The sequence below is a fragment of the Pavona decussata genome, unplaced genomic scaffold, assembly GCF_977016875.1.
Source record: "Pavona decussata unplaced genomic scaffold, jaPavDecu1.1 SCAFFOLD_549, whole genome shotgun sequence".
Lineage (NCBI taxonomy): Eukaryota > Metazoa > Cnidaria > Anthozoa > Scleractinia > Agariciidae > Pavona > Pavona decussata.
In genome coordinates, this window is record NW_028145839.1 from 238,753 (window position 1) to 256,655 (window position 17,903).

Here is a 17,903-nt window from a genome sequence, read left to right on the forward strand (position 1 = left end):
CGAATCTTAATTTGCAACACCTTACACCGACCCACTTGCTGCGGGTAGTGCATTACAGCGGTTACAAATAACTGGGCGAGCCAACTTTTCCTACATTTCCTTCCAAAACTTGCCGAACCATTTATATGAGAAACAAAACGTTGACTCGGCTGGGGGGGGGGGGGGGGGGGGTGACTTGCCTAGCTGGGTCAACTCCGTCAAGGCGAGACAATCAGAGCATGCGCGAGGGCTGTTGGATCGGGCAAAGGGGTCAACTTTTTTCTCATATAAACGCTCGCTAAAGTTGACTCGGCTGGGAGGGTGACCCTCTTTCCCGGGACAACTTTTCTCCATATAAACGGAGCCTAAATCAGTATACTGAATCAATTGCCGAGCTACAGTCGATTTATAATCCAATTGATTTCGATACGGCGATAGCACGACATTTGAAACCGAGCCCTATTCAATTCAATTCAATTTTATTCACACTTATTTGAACGAAATACAATATATTTTATAGTACGAAAAAATTAAACATGCAGAGCAATTTATTGAATGATTCTACCTGCTACGGAAGAGGTGCGTAGTGGCCAAAGGAGGCAAGCTTTCGTGTTGGCCACTACCCCTGTGCAGTTAAATAAAATAGGGGGAAGTAGAATTTATATCACTGGTTGAGCTTGGGAGAGGAAAATACATCAGTAAGGAAAAAAATGTTTAGAGCAAATACATAAGTATATAGTATACGTTAAATTGTATATATTATTTATGTTTGGCTATCAAGTAGAAAAAGTTTGTATTTCTTCTTAAAAACATTTTAAGGAAGACACTTAACTGCCATTGGAATTGTTTCCCAGGTTTGGGATGCCACTACTCGAAACCGTGCTAAACCATAATTAGTTCTAGAAAATGGTCTGTACAGGTTTTGACTAGTAGCAAATCTGGTATTATATTTATGGATATCAGAAGCTAGGGAAACAAGATCATGGAGTGCAGGGGGTGTTCCTTTTTTGTTGTATTGTAATTTATGCACAAGGGAACCAATTTTCAACGTGTGTATATCCATCCTACGAGTGTATATTACGGGGTTATTGGTAAGAAATCATTAACTTACTTTAGTTGATTCCAGTCGGTTGTGTTTTAACTTGAAGTACGTGACATTGTATCGGTAATGCTGGCTTCGTTAATCGTAAATGTTTACTGCAAGCTTAGTGAATTACCAAACCTGTACTGGTATGTTACAAATTCACAAGATGACCAGCTCCCACTTGGCTTAAAGGTCGGGACACACTAGGCGACTAGTCGCTGTAGTCACTGCGACAAACCGCTCCCTGTATGTTGTTTCAAAAATAAATCGCTGCGATAAGACGTTTGTTTGGTGCATGGCAATGACTTGTACACGCTGCGACAACGCCTCTTTTACTCATTTTCCCCCGCGACAAGTCGCACATCTGTCGCGGGAGCAAAGATTTTCACAAAAGTTCTCCAATTGTCACACGAAGCGAAGTGTCGCTACGACCTGTCCCCGCGTCTTGTCCGCGGGACTTGTCGCCTAGTTTGTGCACTCTGTTCAGATATAGCCGCTTAAGTTGCGAAAATAACTGCGATATGGTCTCTCATTAGGAGGGTTTCCATTTCGGCAAATGTGCATGAATATAAATACTTTTCTTCTGTTTCTTATCAATTATATGCCTTTAGAAATCCCACTCACATGTTCTCGGAGAGAGTCGCGTGCCCGAGTTGAATATCTTGAGATCCGCTTTTGTATGATATTATCACTTAAAATGTTTGGTAATTTGTCATTATACGCCTTAATATGCATACAGATAAAATAGCAGATTTGTAATGGAAAAAGAGGTTAGACCATTGCCCTCGTTATAGGACTTCTAGGACTTCATGTCCTTTGGCAAGTTATAAATAAGTCTTGCAGCTCCATAATGAAGCCGTTCCATGGGCCCCACTGCAGTATAAGTCCGTAGGTCACTGAAGGCAAATGACCTTGGAAAAAAGATCTTGGCGAACGTTTTTTGGGAGAAATCTTGACCTTATGAGGAGTCCCCATTTGATTAGAGAGCTTCCAATGAAGATTGGAGGAAAATGGTCCGGAGGACTTCTCGTGATCAACATTGCCTCACTTTTACCCGGCTGGGGAGTGAGCTTATTAATTAGGCACCATTCATATAGTTCGTGAACTGCCGTATTTAGTTGCGCAATAGCCTTTTCTGCCGTAACACCTATACAATATAATGTAGTGTCGTCGGCAAACGTACACTGATCCAGTTTTGACAGAAATTGGCAGGTCATTCGTAAACAGGGTAAAAAGTGTTGGCCCCAGGACGGACCCTTGAGAATTCCGGATAATACCGGTAACATGCCTGATTGTACTCCATTTACGATTGTAAATTGTTGTCTGTCCTTTAAGGTGGGGTAAACGTGAATTTGGATGGAATTTTAAGAGGTTTAAAGAAGGGATAAAAGAAATAAAATTATTTTTGGAACACCAACAGACAGTTTCCCTCAATCCAAGAGCACACCAGGTTGGTAGGGGACTGTTTGGGTGTCCATATATCAATTTTATACTTCAAATTCTAATTTTTAAACTACATCAAATCTTAACTATTTCTTATTTCTCCAAATTTCACTGCTCTTTTGAGAAAAACTATCTCCTCCCAAATATACCTAAAAATCCCCCAAACATTTACAAAATACCCCAAAACATTGATTTGTGTTATGAGCTAAGGGTTTTTGTATTGCTTGAAACGCGAACGAGATATTTCCGTTAAACCGATTTTAAGCGTCGTAATAACGGCTTTCAGGTGTACCCCCGCCTTAAGTAACTCTTAATCAGATCCAGGAGTGGTCCTGATATGCCGGAGTCTCTTTCCATTTTCATAAGAGACTATCATGAGAGGCACTGTTGAATACTTTTTTAAAGTCTGCGAATGCAACTGCCACTGAGAGACCTGAGTCGACTGCTTTCCTCAGTCCACAATTCAGTGAGGTGATCCCAGTTTTCTGAGTATTTCTATATGAATTTGTGAGTCTTTTATCATTTATTTAGCAATTAGGTTTCCAGGTCTAAGGTTTCTGGGTGTTAGGCCTTAGGTCTTAGGTTTAGAGGCACCCTAAAAAATAGTCAAACAAAGTTAACGAAGTAACTATCACGAATGGAATTTGTGACAACACGTACAAAGACGCGAGAATTCCACTTTCCTTTATTTAGAAAGTCCATTGTCCTGACTTTCAGATCATGCAATAGATCACTTCCAAATTTGGAAACGAAAAACGAAACAAAACTCTTCTTCAGCAAGCATTCCGTGAAGCAGGAAGCGAGGAAGGTATTCTTTGGTTTCAGTTCTGCTTTCTCGCGTAAAGACATAATTAACTCGGACTTTCGCTTTTTGTTATTGCAGTCGGGTGTAAAACCTTTTCACCGGCTAAGATTGTCAATAGTGTAGCGAGTGAATCAATCAACTGGAGCTAAGCAGAGTGGGTATACTTCCTTCTTGGATTTGAAATTAAAGCTGATTGTTTGGTGAATTTGTCGAAGGTAAGCGCACAGCAAAGCTGATTACGGTTTATGGTATCGATTGTAGAAGCTTAAACTGAGGAAATTGTCTTCGTTGGAAATCTGATTGGGTAGTCATCTGATGAAAATGTAAAGGTAAAAGTATCCTTCACTTCACGGTAATTGTTTTCTGTCTTTCATTTTGCATAATTTCCCGTGTAATGGCTTAAGGAGGCCTCGTAAGGGTTTTTCCTTGTTTTAGTCTCTGTAAAAGGATAAAAGGTTACAAAAAATTGTATCTGATCATGTGGAAAACATATACGTATTGCTGGTTTATCACCAGAGTTGACTCAAGGTAAATTTACCCCAGTAAAGAGATTCAAGTGCAGACATGACGTTTTTGGCGATCATATCGTTTCAATGGCGCTCATGGAGCTAACTAAAGGATCTAACCCTCAAAACGTCAGCACTCGAATCTCCCTACGGAAGTCAATTTACATTTATTTTTCACTCTGTTGATCATGAACCAAACATTCATTTCTACTCCCAAGGACGCACTGCATGCACTTTCTTTAGGAACTAAACCCCTGTTTAAAATAAACTTTTTAAATTAAATGGATATTGAAAAATCCATTTGTTATAAACACCTGGATAATTCTGACGCCATAACTGTTACCATGGCAATATGACAGTACAAATAAAATAAAAAGTAAAAACCAGGATTAATTACAGATTATTGGAGTGCGTTCGATTCATTATGGTGGGCCCTTCCGGGATCGTTTTAATTCGTTTAAAGGGGTTGTTTTTATTTTTTACTCCTAATGCAGGTTTTCTTTATTTCAATAATCATCATCTTCACAGAATATTTGAAGTTTCCTTTCCAAATTAATAACCACAGTTCTACTGCTGCTAACCCAGCCTGAATAAAAGCAAAATTGTTGGGAAATAAAAATCTTAAATTTTGAGGGTGAACAATGATCTGGAGCATGAGGGATTATTTTACTCTTACACCCTAAAGCTACAAGATTGGAGGCGAACCCGAGTACGTGACGGATCTGACAGAGAAAAGTTATAATTAATTATTCATAACGGGACATCTGCAAAATATTTTCGTAACGTTTTTAATCATTAACAAACGTGCTTTAAAACAAGACAGTATACTTTTTATTTCTACTTGTTACCGCTATTCACTAGGAACTAGTCCTAGGAAGGTATTTTTTTAATATTTTACAGGAAAATCCCGCTGCTGTGGATCTTTAAACGTTTTGAATGTTGAGATCTAATTAGCATATTGAAATCCTTGATTTCAAAAGCGTGTGTATAAGCATTAAAATCTAACACAGAGGTAAAAATGCTACCGTAGACGATCGACTAGTTATTTCTACGGGCTACTAATCTTACTATTTACGAGCTACTAGAAAGGTATGTCCCGCTACTATAAAGGGATAAGCATTTTGAATGTTGAAAACTAATTACGCGGGATGCCCGCAGGGCAGATCGTGTCAAGTTTTCGGTCGGGTATCGTTGTTTACTTCGTCGTAGCTTCAAATCTGCACATTAATTCATTCAATAAATTCTGTTCTCTCCTATAAGGGATATATTCTGATTGTCTTCACTCATCCCTAACCTGTGTGAAGTCAAAGCAAATCATCATTTGAATAATCTCGTAACCAGAGTCCTCAGGCTTTTTTGTCAGCGGATAGGCGCCAGGAGAGACTCTGGAGAATAGCCCTTTTCACGGTTAACTCTGCTCATTTGAATTACAATGAAATCTAGCATGTATGTGAGGCAATTTCGGGCTATTTTGTAGGTTTAGCCCGAAATTGCCTCGCATTCACGTTGGATAACATTGTAATGCAAATGAGAAAAATTAACCGTGAAAAGGGCTATTCAACAAAATTTAATTTTTTTGATTGGCTGCTCTGTTTCAGCTCCGTAACGACTTCCATTGTTTTACTGCAGAAATCAGAGAGAAAAATAACCTTTTTCAAGCGGTTCAAAATCGAAAGATTAACTTCTAAGTAGTACTCGACAGTTAAAACGGTGGAAATTGGAGAGTTTACGGCGAAGAAATTACACTTTGAAAAACAGATCGAATAATTCAATGCGAAGGAAGCCAGACCAGAAGTCACAGTACAGCTATTACTGGTGCGTGTCGCTGCAGACTTTGTCGAACTGATGCCTAAGCGCTTCTGGTAATCTAGGAAAGCTTTGCTTATGTTTGTAACTGGGTTGTCAGAATAAAACTATTCAATTATTTCAGTTGCGAAGGGAGCATAGTTTTAAATATCTGCGAAGCAGACAATGGGAATAAATGAGGCCACATGAAACATCCCGTGAAAATGCCATTAGGGGCATCTTGTCAGCATATTGACAGCCTTGATCTCAGACACATGTATAAAAGTCTATTGAAAACCTCATGAAGTTATAGAGATGAAAGTGCTACCGTATTGTTCTTCGCTAATCATCCCGTATATGTTCTTGTTCGTCGAAGAGTGAAAGAAACAAAGCGTCTGAACTTGACTTGTGAGACGAACACATTAAGTGCTGGCCACTTTATACAAACTCCATCGAGTTTAGTTTGTGTTTTGCTGAGGCTCAATTGCTCACCTCCTCTCTGATACAACACCACCGCATACTTGTTTTTCCAATGCGACAAGGCTGAGAACAAAACGCCAAACGGCGGCCGCTTATAACAAGTATCCAGCCGGAGTCGTGATGAATGTTGCAAGTATTCTTAGGCGTTAGGTAGGTCTAAGGTTTCTAGGCACCCTAAAAAATAAGATAGTAAAAAGGATATTTCCGGTGATCAGACAACCAATTCGGCAATACTTCTTTCCCTATCGCTCTATTTCGTGGTCGTAAAAAGAGGGAAAAGGAGGACCCTGAGAACGAGGTTCTTGTCTGCAGTGTGTTTTCACTTCCGGTGGTGTGACGTTATTGCGTTTTGGTATGTTACAAGAGAGGATTAAAGGGTAGATCCTCTCTTGTATGTTATCAATCATTGCAACGATTGCTAGGAAAAAATGGGGTTAACAGGTTAACTTTACATAGTCATGGTGTTTACTCACGAGTGGCGTGCCGCCAACACCAAAGTAACGGCATTTTAAGCGTTTGATCAGTTTCAAAGTGGACACCTCCCTATTTCACTGCTGTTAAGACTGATGCATTCGCATGGAACCTTCTTGTAAGGATAATATGAAAGTCTGAATTACAATTATTACAATAAAAGCATTTTAGTCCATGCATCCTGTTATGGGAGTAAGGAGGGAACTAAAGGACAGTGCGGTGTGTTTTGAAACCTGTGCTGGCTTTGTCTTTACTGTCACAAAAATATGTGAAAATATGCTGGTTTAAAACTGTTTCAGTTTAGCTCTTCATGAAAATTGAGCAGTTTAAGGATGGTGCCTTCTAATACCGAAGTATTTTTTGCGCGGTTTATGACTATGCGGGAAAAGTAGAACTTAGCAAGTGCTTTTGGTATCCAAAAAGAAAATTAAGGGTAACCATGCATTTTTCAGAGATATAAAAGCTTCAATATGGAGAAAAAACGCCATACATCGGTTTGTATTTTACTGCTTTTTTGGGTTATTGTTGCTTGATTAAACCGTGCAAAAATATCTCTGTATTAGTAGGCACCACCGTTAGGAAACCCGAGTATCTCGAGATGAGCAGAACGTATGCGCAGTAACAAAAGTGAGCACTTCAGTTATTTATTCAACTTAAGCGGTTGCAAATTGCAGCCCCACCCCCTCCCCCCCCCCCCCCCCTCCCTTCCATCTTCCACTTTTGTTTGCCTTTGTCAATAAACTTTTTACATTATGTCCGGTGCATATATCTTGACTAAAATAAAACTAGAATTCTTACTAAATGTTTGCGTTTCTATTTCTTTCAGTGCCAGTAAAAGATAATATGGTTAGTCGTCTGCTGTCATGGCTACCGGGGCTCAATAGATCCCGGAATTCTGATGTAGGTATTTATGGTACTCAATATTTTGGTAAACAGTTTAAAAGGAAAATTAACGACAGAAACGTTACATTACGTTTCGGTACTTGTAAAATTGAAGTTGAAATTGAGCTTGCGTAGAAATTTGAATTTCATGAAAATAACTTTTTTTAACAATGCATTCAAACACTTGGCTTCTTTGTACTGTAAACGACATTCTTTCTGAAATACATTTTGAAAAGTAAGGATATTTTTTATTGTATGGTTTCAGTGCATGAACATAACTATTAACTGAATTCAGCAGTGACAGCTTTATGTTTCATAATATTACAGGGATTCATCCAGCAACAATTTTATCACTGAACTACATGTAGCAATTAGAAAAGCTGACAATCCTTTACTCTGTTTCATTAATTTACATGGTTATTTTTTATGTAGTCGGCCGACTGTCGGTAAAATGTCGGTCGACAAACGGCCAACAGTCGATAAACTGTTGGTGACTTGTCGGTTACCTGACAACGGCTTGTCGTTTGTTGGTGGGCTTTCGTTATGTTGCCTTTAAAAAGATCATTGTTGTCATGCATATCCCCGTAACATACGAGATAGTATAACGAATTAATAAACAGGTGACCATGGTTAACTTAAAGAACACTGCTTTTGTATAACTCATGAAGATCTATCAGAAGGATGCTGTCGGCCATGTTGTGATTACGTAAGAGGCCTTGCCTATGAGGTTCGCAACGCATTTGTAGGGCGATTTGGATTCACGGAAGTTGTACTGTCTTCTTTTAGTGTGTTTTTCTTACAAAAAACCTTGCAAAAAATACAAAAACTTGAAAGTACAGTACTTAATTCGTGACTTAGGTAAATAAGATGAGTTTGTAATAATAACAAATTACAGTTCAGTGGCTAAAAAAAACTGCAACCAGGTAGGAAAAGTGTTAGCTCTCGGGTTACTGATTACTTTTCAGACCAACAGTTTGTTGGTAGTCTGATGGTAAGACTTATTTCCTCATTTTACATTGCCATTTATCTGTTAGTAATCTATTGGTGGACTGTCAGTAATCTGTCGGCACTGTTGGCTGACAGTTTACCGACAGTTGACCAAGAGATTTTTTTTGGAGAGCTGTTCTCCAAATCAGTTTACAGTTCAGACATATATATAACGAGTCGTGCTGTACACAGAAGCACCATATGTGCTAATTATCCTGGTAGTCTCCTGGATTGCTAGCGAATCACCTTGCTTCTTGTATAAATCATTACAGCTCCCAGATAAAAGTATTGGAAAAGTATGCACTGATCTTTTCTTAAAAATGAACTGAGCTAACATTTTGATGGCAAATTTTTCCCGACATCCAAAACTTTGGTCTCTCAAATCTTTTTTTGAGCATGCACGTTAGTTCAGTCTTTGAAGACAGGTGAATGATAAAGACTTGCTGGGAGTGTTTGTCACACAAATTCATTCATTTTTTCAACTTACTTCAACGCTTGTGCTATAGGTATCCCTCACTGCGATATAACTCACTTCAACTCACCAAAACAAGCAAAAGCGTCCCTTTCGTTGCATATTTCACTGCTACCTGCTCGCTCACTGTAATTATCAGAGAGCTTAAGTACCACGTATACGGCAAACGTGAGATTTGCAGACAAACAGACACCTTATTTAGTCATAAAACGCAGGGTAGTTAACAGCACTCTGCTGTCAATAGGAGCCCTGAGCACTAAATACACTAATTTATTGCGTTTTTGTTTTCTTCAAAAATGAGTACATGGACGAGAATAGTGCGAAATAATTATCACCTTTGATGTTAACGCAAAACTACTCAGTTACTAAGAAACTGAAAATAGCGAGCGGCAAATGAAGTATACTACAGTGTATATAGTCACGTGGTCATCTCTGCCACCAAAACAAACGGATTAAATTATTCCCCTTATGGTTTCAAGTCGCAAATCATTGCTTACTACTCGTTTATCGACACATTGCCTTAACATGTCACCCACTAGACAGCACGGTAGATTTTTAATTTCGTCCTCTGATAACTTGGTTGATTCACACTCAGCACCCAAGAACTCCTGACGAACCACATTTCGCAACGATTGAAATCATCCTTTACTTTCCATGAAATTGACACTGCCACTCGGAAACTCTTTTTTACATATTAAAAATATTACCTTTAAATTTTTTTTAATATTACTACGCACCCATACCATTTAACAGAACGACAACTTGAACTTTATCACGATCTGGAATCGACAGATACAGTAAACGGCCCAAACTTGCCCAACACTAAGCGCACGCGCATTAGAGCCCTATTGCACTTTTGAGGCCTACAAAAAAGCCGAATTTATAACTTGGGCTCCACAGGACCCCCAAGTTATAAATTTTCTTTGTTAAATTTTTTGTAGTTCGCCTTTCTTAACATAGCCTTTACGTCACAGGAAGACTATGAAGAAGAAGCTCAGAGGCCGTCCTCAGGAAAAAAACTGCAAGTGACTCTTCTAAGCAATGACTGGAGTTCAACAAAGGGAGGTATTTCCACCCTCAATAAAGAGCTTGCCCTTCAGTTGGCTAAGTGCCCTGATGTGGAGGTCACTATATATCTATCTGAATGCAGTGAAGAGGATAAAAGAGTTGCAGAAAGTCACAATATCCATCTCATTAAAGCAGAAATACTCCATGGTTTTAGTCGGGATCATTGGCTGTCCTCTCTACCATCTGATCATGCTGTAGATTGTGTGTTTGGACATGGAGTCCAACTTGGCAAACTAGTTCAATTAATAAAACGCCAGTGTCTTTGTAAATGGGTGCAGATTGTTCATACTGACCCCGAAGAACTTGGAATGTTCAAAAACGGTGAAGATGCGGTTCATAAAGGAGAGGAAGAGTTTAAGTTAGAAGTCAAGCTCTGTGAATTGTCGGATCAAGTTGTAGCGGTTGGACCCAAGCTGGCTGAAGCTTTCTCAAGTCATCTGCGTCCCATTGGAAAAGATCAGAATGTGATGAATCTCACACCAGGCATCTTCTCCGAGTTTGCTGATGTAAAGCAAGCTTCTGAAGAAAGAAGAACATTTTCTGTTTTGTTATTAGGGAATGGTGACAGTGAAGATTTGCAGCTGAAGGGTTAAGACATTGCTGCCCAGGCAGTTGCAGAGTTGAAAGACATGCCACAACCCTACAAATTGCAGGTTGTTGGAGTACAAAGTGGAAAAACGCAGCAAGTAGCAGAAATGTTGCTCAAGCAAGGCATTTCTCGTAATCAACTCGTTGTGCGTGGTTTTAAAGAAAGAGAGCAGTTGGCTGATCAGTTTTGCGAGGTAGATCTCGCTATAATGCCATCAAGATCGGAGGGGTTTGGCCTACCAGCTCTTGAAGCTTTATCTGCTGGCCTGCCGGTGCTAGTTAGTAGTAATTCTGGTCTTGGAGAAGCTCTTAAGAATCTGCCCCATGGTTCAAACTGTGTAGTGGATTCAAACGATCCTAAGGTGTGGGCCAAGGCAATCTGGAGTGTCAGCCAGAAAAGAAGAGATGTACGACTTGTGGAAATAAAGTCTATCTATGAAAAGTATGCACAGGTTTACAGCTGGAAGAAGCAGTGCAAGTTACTTGTGCAAAGAATTATGGACATCCCTTCAGGTAAAATTATTTTGTTGTTTAAATTATGGGTGATGTGGCCTTTGGTATACAGTTGTTGCTTGTTGGCGTTCGTTTTGTTTTATTTACTAGTAAGAGTAAATACCCCAAAACTGGGTTTATCAAGGGGAGGTTAATTTGTGAAATGAGCATGTGCAGAAACATGAGTGGTCTCTCAGTAATGTCAAAGGATATGTTTCTCTTGTAACCATTCAGTGCAGGGTGTGAATTTGAGAGGGACATTATTATTCAAGAAAATGTAGGATACTATGTGACAATATCATTCATATCAATTTGCTCTTATCGCATTTTGCGAATTCATGCTGTGAAAGTTTCCAATAATTTATTATTTTAAATCGTTTAAAAATCTCGTTCTCTGTTTAGAGATCTAGGACCAGACTCACGAAACTCTCCAAGTTAAGAAGTATCCCAAATATTGTTCCTTGACAAAAGCTTAGCTCTTTCATGGTCGGTTATCAGCCTTTGTTCTTGCAATCATGTGTCTGTGTGTTCAATTGCTCTTTACTGAAAACGCTATTGACGTATAGTTCTGCATAATATAAGAATTAATTCCCCTCTGAAGGTTTTTCTGATGGACGTCAGTCTTCTAGACTGTTCACAATCCCCCTATTTTTCCGTGGAATTCTCGAGACCGGTACGCTTTGATGGAGCTGCCACTATCTTGGTTTGTAAAAGCGAACGCGATCTGGGGAGAGTGTCTAAACTACCGAGGGGAGGGGAGCGGAGTTGGGAGGCGGCGGGAAAAATAGGGGGACTGTAACAGCTTCTCACTGTCTCGTGTTCGAGGGGCGTGCCGAAACTTTGTCGCCTCGACTAATTGAATCAACTAAAAAAGATACTCCCGACCCCAGAGATAAACATGTCAAATTGAAGGAAATACGATAGGTATTGTTACAGTACAGTTTCTGTACCATTTCGAAACACAGTACAGTTGTGAAATAAAATAAAGTTGCGAAAGTCTTTCGAGTGAGGATAGGCATGAAATTCAGTACAGTACATCAGCTATTTGCAAAGTGAATTTCAATAGTTATACAAGCGGAACACATAGAGTGAAGCTAACAACGAAACCTCTTTAGATACATGCCGCGTTTGTAACATTTATTTTAAAATAGCAGTCGGCGATTTCGGGAAGCAAAACAAGTACATTTCCACAAATAATTTGTTTAAGATCCCGAAAAGAGCTGGAGTTGCCAGCATTCCTCTAGCCGATCTTTTAAAACCACATCTTGGAGTTGAAGTTGATCCACAAGATGGGAAATCTTCACGTGTTTGCAAAAGCTCTTGCGACGAAAGCCACAATCAGCAACGTTTCAATCGCTTTGTGTGTGTTGTTTCGCCCCAGAGAATTGTTAAAAAAAAAGTCGTCCCTACAGTTCGCCATCTACTTCAAAGCAGTCCAAAGAGACGGAAAACTGCAGTCTACCGCCGGCCAAACGTCCGCTGATTTTCAACCGTTCTGAACCAGTTCCGTCCACCGTATCGACCCGTACCGAGACGAATTTTACACTGAAAGTCTTGTTGGAAGATGCGAGCGGCGATGAGGCTGTTTGTATACTATTAGGCCTCCAAGCCGACGAGACAAACGATAAAAACCAAAATATTCCCCACGATCTTCCCTACATTACACGCCAGCCGTATCCACTTTTAGAACTGGCGGTGAAAGATACGTCAGTCATGCTGTCGACGCTTCAGAACTACTAACCAATGAGGTGTTGCCGTTGCTGGTGCAACGGGCCTTTTGAACGCGAGACGGTGAGAAGCTGTTACAGTCCCCTATTTTTTTGCTTCCCTTCCCCGACTATACTAACACCCACTCCCGCTCCCCTCGGTAGTTTAGCCACTCTCCCCAGATCGCGCTCGCTATTACAAACCAAGATGGCGGCGATTCCATCGAAGCGTACCGGTCTCGAGAATCCCACGGAAAAATAGGGGGACTGTGAACAGTCTATCAGTCTTCAGTAGCAGCTTACAGTTAGCAACCTTTCCCTACATTCTCTCAAGCTATTTTCTCCTTCCATTGCGCACGAAATCTCTGCTAGCTAGGACCACAATAAAATCTCTTTGAGCTTGTTTAAACACGGCTCTCTTCTCACCAAAATAAAACTGACGAAGTCTATACATCGATTTCACTTTGAATTCACGTTGTATTATGTGGTATTCAGTTGAAAAAAGACATTTTCTGACCGAGTGACAATTGGAGGTCTTGGGTGCGTGACCGCCACGAAAACTACAGAAAACGAGAAAAAAATGGTTATTACTAGAAGTGGCGCGTCATGGAAGTGACAGCCGCTTAACGACTGTGGAACACCCATTTCTACGCTTATGGTGCTGACGTGACACGAATAGTACGGATAGTAAGCACGCAGTAGTGCGCTGTAAAAGTATTACTCTCTGTTCCAGGAGTATTTTGACACTCTAGAAACAGATTTATCTTACATTGACTTTCTTTCTCCTTAGTATATCACGTCTCTCTAGTCTATAAACGAACTTAGCAATGACGGGCGAAGGGTTCCGTCCTCCAAGAGTTGACTGACTCTGTGCGTTCTGAAGACTGGTTCTAATTTGAGATCGTTCAAGAGTATATTTGCTAGTGTATCGATGTGGTCTTCTTAGACATTCAGGAATTGTATGAAATGACTCCCGCCTCTGGACATTCGAGAGCTTTACAATATTAGAGGCAACTTTGACTTCGAACGTCTTAAGTTCGTCAACAAACTGTTCCTCTGCACGCTTGATGGTTCACGCGTCGTTAGGAAGTGAACCAAGATATTTTAAAACGAACAAATGTTTCAAAATCCTGCTCTTCGACTTTCTTGCCCTTTGCTCAGGAACCCATAGCATTTAAGCACATTAAACTTAGCAAATTAAAAGAAAAGAACGCGAAAAGCTAGCTTGATATTAGTGATCTTTCTCCCGAGCTCGTGTTTTTGCGGTGAAAATCAGTCTTCAGTAGCAGGTTATAGTCAGCTTCCTTTTCTCTAGCCTCAAAAACTCATCCAAAAGATAGAACTGAAGGCAGATGAAAACATTTTGTATGAAATGAATTCACAAGAATAGCAGTTTCAAATAATGTCACTGTCTCTAACTAAAAATAATAATTATTTATATGCAACTATTGTATGGTACTTGCTTTAGGTGCCCAAAACCAAGCTGGGGAAAAGGGCTCAAACAGAGCCCTCGGTTGAGGAATGCATTTACGTCACTAAAACTGACAGTAAAATCCTTATATTTTGGCCCTAAAAAATCCTGATTACCTTGTTTGAAGAGAGCACACCAATTGGTAATCAGCCAAGGATCATTGGAAATGTTCTTGAGTTGCAAAAAGGACGAACTTTTTGCTTAAATTCTAGATTGCCTAAACAGCTTTAACATCATTTGCTGTAAATGTCTTGCTTTTGTTTAATCTAAAGTTTAATATGCACGCCGGAAAAGCATCCGCTTTTATTTTAAGTCCCGTCTTTCCATTCCTCTGGGACTTTCTTTATAAGTATAACAAGGCAATGATAACAAATTTGTAATAATACTAGGTGCAGCGGAAAAGCCGTTATCGAGTTTTGTGCCCCCGGGTGTGTGTACGTTTCCACTGAAGGGGAGGGCTAGAAGCAGTCTTTTTTTCTTTCCTCTCATAGAGGGTTTTTTAAGTGGTAGGTGTTCCAGGATTACCATATTTAAAACGCGAAAGTCAGTGCCGTAAAATGCATGACGAATTTATGCTTTTGAAACATTACTTGGTATCCCTTATTCCCCTCCCTCTTGGTGGTGAAGCTCAGCACTTAAAATCGGGGCTTGGCGACATCTATTTTCTCACAATCCATCTAAACTTAACATAAAAGCACAACGGCCTGTACGGACGGTACGGATCGACAGGCAAAGAAGTAATCAGTGCGTATATGGTCCGTTAATGACATGCATGTCTTTCTAATCGTCAGGGTCAGCGAACGTTTATACGATCCGGACGGTCTCTATAGACTATAAACCTAGAAGTCGGTCCGCAAAGTGTGTCCGCAGCCGTCTTCTCTCTTTAACAACTAAGTCGAATTTCCTCAGGATACAATTTTAAAGTTGCCATCATACCTCTCAAGCGTGCTCCAATGCACATATGATGTGTACACTGTACTTGCAAAACAAAGCTCTTTCCACGGTAGATTTATATGGTAATTTAAGCTCTCACCTTCGTTTAGGGGTCTTAACGTTCATCAAAATCGTCGCGCGTTTTGGCTATTAAAATAAATTCGCCCCAAACAATCGGGTTGTTTGGCATTTAGTTGCCATCTTTCATTAATTGGATGTAATTGTGAAAAAATACTTCGTCTCAATTCCATTGCCTAGAACAAATCATTAGTATTATCGTCGCACATCACACCATAGTTGTGCAATTTTCCAACCAAAACTGTTTCACATGACAGCGACCACGAATGAATATACAGCACAAGAAGGCACGCAGTGTTAGGACGCTGTTCCTCTTCAGCAGGAGTTTCTACATTAATTCAGCTACTTCGAAAAAACATCGAAGGTTGAAGAGAACTCAAACATTGATCTCGACAGAGGTGAATAGTCGCTCAAAAAGCTCGCCATAGCATATTTGCACACGCGCGTGGTGTTGGTCAAAATGAGAGCAAATCTCCACAGAAATACTTACATTTATCGACAACGGGTTGAATAACCATTTTTACGCTCTGTTCAGACCGTACGGTTCGTCAAAATGTTACACCCATCTCTCCACCTCTTCATTAAAGCGAGGGCAGATTCTAAATCCCCTTAATGGGATGCGATTTACGGAGCATAAACGGACCGAATAACCATTTTACGGTCTACACAACACAAATGTAGCTGCCTTCTGATCCCCTTCCATTCGCGCACAAAGTTCTAAATTGTTGATCGATATGGACATCACTTTTTTTCTGATAAACAATACTTTGGTGAGTTGAATGGATCATAAAATGGTTGCTTTGTCATTATGACTACTACTTTTAGAGAGGTTCAGTTAGTTTTGTAGTTAATTTTACTTGTTACCTCTTCACTTCTTATCCAACAGTTTGCACTCTTGATCTGACGATTAACTGTAAGACCATGAAAGGTCCCACCGCAGCCAAGGGGAGAAAAAGAAAGAGGAATACAGAAACGGATTCATCAGCAGAGAATGTTGGAAGTGAATGTGACTCCTCTACGCAAGACGCTTTGAGTTACATTGCTAAAAAGTATTTTAAGACCGTTGACCCATCTGAACCAGAACAGTTAAATAAGTTCCTAACGTACATCCAAGACGTCCGCAAAGTGCTGTTTGTTAAGGTCGAAGAAGGAAGTTTAATAATCACTGTGGCTTGTAACTCCCTGGAGATCCTTGACGAGCTGTGGAGGGACTATTGTGAAGGTTATGTGGATGAAATGGCACAGAAATACCTTGTGACAGAGGATGTCTTGAAGACGTTTGGCCTGACCAACTTAACATTGAAGACAGCCATCGATGAAGAGAAATACAGAGCTTGTCAAAATCATCTTAAGCGTGGTGAGTTTGCTAGAAAATGATTTAACGATAGATAATAATAATAGTGAGTATTATAAATGATGACATTAGTCATGAAATGATTATAATAGCAATTTAAGAGCGGCTCTTCCTAAGAACCTCATATTCCTTTTTTTCTTGTCAGAAATAGATTTCACTAATATTTCTTCTCTCGACATCTCTTGATAAGTAGGTAATAAATATGAAATATGAAAAATTTTCTGATTCGAACTTTTCACATCCCGCGCCCTGATGAGATCGTGGATTTTGCAAGAATTGCAGCTGTTATTTCTGGAGAATACAGATCATTAAAACCTCCTAATCAGCTAGTTATAAACGAAGACCCTTAATTACTGCTTTAATTAGAGGATAAATTGCGAAAGTGGCTCGTGCACACATGCTCTCCTACATATCAGTGGAAACTTCCATCCATGGTCTTTAAAAATCTGTTAACAAATTTGACCGCAATCCAGTTTCTGTTCCACAAGTTAGAGGTGAAATTGTAACATTTAACTAGCACGGTCATATTTCCATCGAACATGTCATCAACGAATGTTAGCAACCAACCAAGAAATGCGATAGTCATCGCTTCGAAATCTGCCCACGAAGCAAGATGAAACATTTCTCATCAATTTGATCCTATTAAAATCGCTGAAAGAGTTTCATTGAGGCTGCCATGCAACGAGCTGAGTCCATCAAATTGAAATGAATTCACTGTCCACCATATCTTTTTTGCTAAACTGCTGATTAGTTTGTTTATTGGCTCAAATACAACAACAACAACACTTTATTAAAACAGACAGTTACAAATACTACTTTAATTAACTTTTAATTGCCGCAGGATCGGGAACACTCTGTAATCAGTGCTTCTGCCAGTTTTTGACCAGCAAGCGTTTTCGGTCCCTCAACTTAAAAGAATTCAAATGGCTGCAAACTAGTTTAAACATTTCAACATGAATTTAATGAAGTGATGTTCTGTTCCTGATAAACTCGATACAAATCACAAAGATTATAGGCATCGTTGTATATTGGATGCTGGACTGACATTCATCTACTTGTTGGAACCATCTCGTTCTTAAAAAAACGTCACCTGTATCATCGAACTGTACTTGTTGAGAAGTTGATGCAATGCCTTGCTTTCTTTTTAAAACGGACAGCCTTGAAAAGTACGCCTGTATCTGGTTTCTTCACAGCCACAGTTCTATTGAAGACAATAGCGTGTTCTCCTCCGTTCGAGCATTTCTCATGTCGATGGCAACTTGCTCAAGATTAGCTTTGTATTCTGATTTTTTACCTGATAAGCCGTCACAAGAAACAGT

At 39.8% G+C, this 17,903-nt stretch overlaps 4 protein-coding genes across 4 annotated transcripts in view; all 4 read left to right on the forward strand.

The window, feature by feature from the left end:
- The window catches only part of LOC146449927 (uncharacterized), a 92,922-nt gene that overhangs the window by 73,683 nt on the left and 1,336 nt on the right, over positions 1-17,903 (forward strand). The window lies entirely within an intron of this gene.
- Positions 1-17,903, forward strand: part of LOC146449933 (uncharacterized) — a 54,291-nt gene that overhangs the window by 29,587 nt on the left and 6,801 nt on the right. The gene's annotated exons all lie outside the window — the stretch shown is intronic.
- LOC146449934 (uncharacterized) lies at positions 3,276-10,592 on the forward strand. The gene is made up of 3 exons (XM_085100983.1): positions 3,276-3,526; positions 7,380-7,453; positions 9,869-10,592. Exons 2-3 carry the CDS (start codon positions 7,397-7,399, stop codon positions 10,553-10,555), a joined length of 744 nt encoding a protein of 247 aa, XP_084957109.1. The 5' UTR covers positions 3,276-3,526; positions 7,380-7,396; the 3' UTR covers positions 10,556-10,592.
- Positions 10,592-16,607, forward strand: LOC146449935 (uncharacterized). The gene is made up of 2 exons (XM_085100966.1): positions 10,592-11,063; positions 16,117-16,607. Exons 1-2 carry the CDS (start codon positions 10,592-10,594, stop codon positions 16,605-16,607), a joined length of 963 nt encoding a protein of 320 aa, XP_084957092.1.